The sequence below is a fragment of the Cynara cardunculus genome (genome assembly GCF_001531365.2).
Source record: "Cynara cardunculus var. scolymus isolate 2C chromosome LG 14, CcrdV1, whole genome shotgun sequence".
Taxonomy (NCBI): domain Eukaryota; kingdom Viridiplantae; phylum Streptophyta; class Magnoliopsida; order Asterales; family Asteraceae; genus Cynara; species Cynara cardunculus.
In genome coordinates, this window is record NC_037541.1 from 12,210,291 (window position 1) to 12,215,177 (window position 4,887).

The following is a 4,887-nucleotide window of genomic DNA, read 5'->3' on the forward strand; positions in this document are numbered from 1 at the left end:
TGGTTGGACAAATTGCATGAAAAAGTAACGTACTTTAACTTGATTCTCATTTTGAGTAACATACTTTCAAAACTTTCATATTGATACTCAAGATGTAAAGTTTTAAACATTTAAGTATCCGGGTAACCGGTTTAAGCATTAACCGGTTACCATGCTGATGTGGCGAGTGATATAGTATACGATTAATGCTTCAGCAAATAATACTGAGTTGGATACCACATCACTCGCCACATCAGCATATTAACCAGATTTGCTTCAACCGGTTACCCAAATAATACCAAAATGGAAGCTTTTGAAGTACGTTACCCAAAATATGAATCAAGTTAAAGTACGTTATTTTTCATGCAATTTGCCCTTACTGGTTAACGTCTTAAACTCGGTAATCACTTACTAGGTATGAGTTTTTTTCCCTCACTTACCTGATAAAATTTTTGGTCCTTGTTATGCTTCATACAGTATAAAATTGTTGGTCATTTGCATGCTCAATTGATAAACTTTTACTGGGTAAGTGTTTGGTAAACGGCCCTACATGGTTTAATTTTCGTTCACCGATTATGATATTTTACATTTTAATTATCATATTTTATCGTAATATAATGGTCAGATTAGTTTCAAAAGTACATCAACGAACAATTGGTCTAAAATGGACGAAAATTAAAGTATCTGTTATTTTATATAAAATCAGCATCTTGGTGTGCCATCAGAAAACTCAGCCAAACCAATTACTGAATGTGCATCTTAACTGTGGAGTTTTGATGAGATCTGGTTTATTAGTGATAGTATGATCATACTCACTGAATCTGCATCTTGCTGTGCCATCTTACGTAGCCTTTTCAGAGAAGTAGTTAATCAGATAAAAAATCATTTAATGTGTAATTATTAAAAAAAATATTATTATTTTAATAACATAGTCTTTTTAATCGAATAAGATAAATAAATAATTTATAAAAGTAATAAATAAAATGGGTCGACCCGACCCGGCCCTTTTCGATCCATTTTGAACTAGTACTCAATTTGTACAACCTACCCATTCTATCACTTTTATCATACTTGAAAACCCCTTTTTGTTAAACAGTGTCTACTCAAACCAACTTCTGTACACATCGACTAATTCTATGGGGCTCTGAAAATTACAGCAAGAAAATCTCAGTAACGTTAAGGAGACTCGAACTGACAACAACTTGCAGAAATCGATCTTTAAAAAGATAGACAAGAAATTTTGTACAACTTATAAATACATATATGCTCGTGATTCATCCCAACCCCTAAATTACTGACTGAAACCCAATAAACGAATTCATGAAAATATTTATATATGGTAAACGTAACAAATAACCTCAAATTGGTGAGATTTGAACCCGTGACCTCTTAAGAGACCAAAGTCTTTGATACCACTAGGCCAAAGGTCCTTTGGTGTCATAATTCTAGTTCTAACAGACCTTTTATAAGTTCTGAAGTTATATGACCAAAGAATTGTGCATTATGTGCAAAAGTATTATCATAAGTTTATAGAACACTTTTGGACGTCTTACTACCTAGAAACAACTGAGTTTTGTTGATGACCTCTGTAAATTATCTGAAAAATGTCATACAAAAGTGTTGCATAAAAAAATGTGTCATTGAACACTTTTTCAAAGTGTTCTATAAAGGAAGTGTCTTACAATGAAACTAATACGACATTTTATTTAAAAAAATGTCCTAAAAAACTTGTTAAGACGTTCAGAAACGTCAGCTAAACTTACTGTAACTCTTTTACCTATGATGCACACTTGTTTCGTCTTATAATTAAAATACTGAGATACTTTTTACATCCTATAAATCCAGTTTTGTTGTAGTATACGAGTATTTAACTAATAGTTATATGTCTATAATATCCTTCAACAATACCAACATAAAAGGACTACAAAAACCCAACATTCTTAAGTTATTAGTAACTTATAACAATGTCAAAAGGGCATATTAGTAATTTAACTTGATACTACAAAAAGCCAATAAAGACCTATAGTTGCATATTTTGTTTGTTAGTAATGTTTGCCAAGTATTGTGATTGAAAATTTAACTTGGGTGGTGTCTGATTGATTTGAGTTTGGGATTCAAAAGTTAAAAGTGTCTAGAGGTAACATGTTCAAATCCAATGAGAAATAAAAATCCACTTATGGCAACGGAGGTTCAAATGCAGTGACTCCGGACTACCCGCAAAGCAGGTGGTCCTCTTGGGATTAGTCGGCTCTCATAGCGGGTTGGATATCCAGGTTAATCAAAAAAAAATTAACTTACTGTTATAAGATATTGATGTAGAATTTCTTTTTGAGCTTTTTTCTGAACATGTTTTTCAGGTCAAACGTATTTATGGAAATAATTGATTCATTTTTACTGATAGAAGATAAGTATGCATACATTTCTTTATACCTTGTTTTCGTGTAAGATATATCAGATTTGTTTGATTTGAACTGGTTTATTATGAATATTGAGAAATAATCATACATGTGTATTATTAATATTAGAAGGGTACTCACGCAATGCAGCGAGATACATCTTGATTTTAATATATTCACTTTATTCTTTATCTCAATCGATGTTATAATACGGTCTTATGTGATTTTGAAAAAAATGATGATGTTTTTATTTTTGAATAAAATATAAATTTGAAGATATCATAAAAATTTGACACAATTATATCGATATTAATATCAAATTAATAATCCAAAATTCCTCATTTTTTGTGTAATTTTTTAATTCAATTTTAATTTAAGTTCAATAACGAAGTAATTTATACTTGGTTTAGTAGTATAATTTTCTTATAAAGATAATAAATAATTATTTTGTTAGAACTCGATAATTATCCTAATTATATTTTAGATGTTTTATATTTTTAAAATGAGATATTTATCCTCCATTTGATTATGTTTATCCGCAGTTAGTTACACGAATTCAAACATGGAGCTTTAAGAAGTTGTACTTATACATAATTTACTTGTAATCTTGAATTCTAAGTAATATGCATCAATATACAGTACTTCATACATAAAAAATAGTTTTTAAGAGTTTTTGTCAAATACATTATAATATAGTATAGATATGTTTAATTGAATACCATATTTATAAATAAAAAAAATGAGTAATCTACTTGGGTATATACCTAGTTGTTGGGAGCCAAGCCAAAAGGTTTTTGTGCAAGAGGATATAAAATATTATATTGCTAAAAAAATATGAAAATAATGGTGGAATATTTATAATATATAGTATTATATACACCTTTTGTGACAACATTATATATAGTTCCACACCACATGCAACCATGGAACAACTTTCTCTCATACCAACAAATTTGTTTTAATAGAAAAATTCACGGTACCAGTTTCTTTTAGTTTCGGAAGTAAATGATGATCATTGCAGCATCGGAAACTACCAAAACTGCAGTCACGTCCACCGTCACTGCCACTGCTCCTGCTGCAATCACCACCACACCTACGATGAAGGTAGTGAAACCCGCGACAAGAAAATTTGTTGGGGTTCGACAGAGGCCATCGGGACGATGGGTGGCTGAAATCAAAGATTCTTCCCAGAAGGTGAGGTTGTGGCTTGGTACTTATGATAGCCCTGAAGAAGCAGCTCGAGCATATGATGAAGCGGCTCGGGCTTTGAGAGGTGAAAACGCTAGAACCAACTTTGCACCGATGGTAAATTCGAACCCTTGTCAAATCAACTCGATATCTGGTTCGTTATCTGAATCAGAATCAAGACGTTCACTTAGCTTTTCTTCGTTGAAAGCAAGGCTAAGCAAAAACTTACAAAGCATCATGGCACGAACAACTGAAAATAAGTCGTCACCGAAAAGCAGGGTGAGTGATCATTTCACTTTTGCAAGTATATTCAACTTCAAGGGAAACTATCAGTACCAGAACAACGTTGTAGGTGACTTCGACAAAGTGGTGCAACCTAGCGTGATTGTGCCACCACAAACAATGGCAAATCACGATGTTGCCACAACGTATAACTCATCTTGGGAGAGCTCAAGCGTGTCTGACTGTAGCAATGAATTGGCGAGTTTCAACACTACACATTACGGATTGGACTCAGATGGCTCAGATATTGGTGAAGGTAGTTATTTTGGAGACCAGATGATCAGTGGGTGGATCAGTAGTCCAGACATCAGTGATGGTGGCTCAAGGAGTAAAAGGTTTAAGGTTTCTTCATCGGTCTTTGTTCCTCCAAAGTTCAGTGATAATGACTTTGCTTTTCCGTGGTAAGACCAATAAATATAATTAGACGAAGTTTATCAGGTTTACAAGAAACTAAAGGGCTTAACAGGGTTTCTCTTCAAACTATGGGAAAGTCATGGAAAATCGTCATGCACCCTCTTGTTTCTGCTTCTTTATCATCTTTACTTTACAGGTCTTGTTTATCGATGTAAAAAGAAACTAAAATATAGTTATGGATTTTACTTAGTAGATCTGAAAGTAATTATTCTTAACCAGATATCTGAAATACCAGTTCCAGAACTGAAAAGTAGTCACCAGATTTACCCAAAAGGAGTTTTAATTGATATACAGTATTATAAAATAAAAGTATTGTAATCATCATGAGATAAGAACGTATAATTTGTCCGTTAGTAATTTAATAAAGATTATATCATCCATGGTCCCTTTAATTTTTTTAAAATATTAAGTTAGATATAAGTATAAAAAATAATATGAATATATTTAATTTATCAGTCAGATCTATAATTATTACACAGCATGAGTGATATGCACCAGAAATATGAAATAACTGATGATAAAAATATAGAAATAAACTGTATCACCTTTTTGTTGTGGAATGTTAGATGCTGAGCTCGCTTAATAAACGTATTTTACTAAAAATCAGATACCTGAAACATCTTTTAAT

The 4,887-nt window shown here is 32.0% G+C and overlaps 1 protein-coding gene across 1 annotated transcript; it reads left to right on the plus strand.

Moving 5' to 3' along the window:
* Positions 1 to 3,380: 3,380 nt before the first annotated feature.
* On the plus strand, positions 3,381 to 4,250 carry LOC112526435 (ethylene-responsive transcription factor ESR1-like). Its single transcript, XM_025136718.1, has one exon. The coding sequence runs from the start codon at positions 3,381 to 3,383 to the stop codon at positions 4,248 to 4,250; it is 870 nt and encodes a 289-aa protein (XP_024992486.1).
* Positions 4,251 to 4,887: the final 637 nt, after the last annotated feature.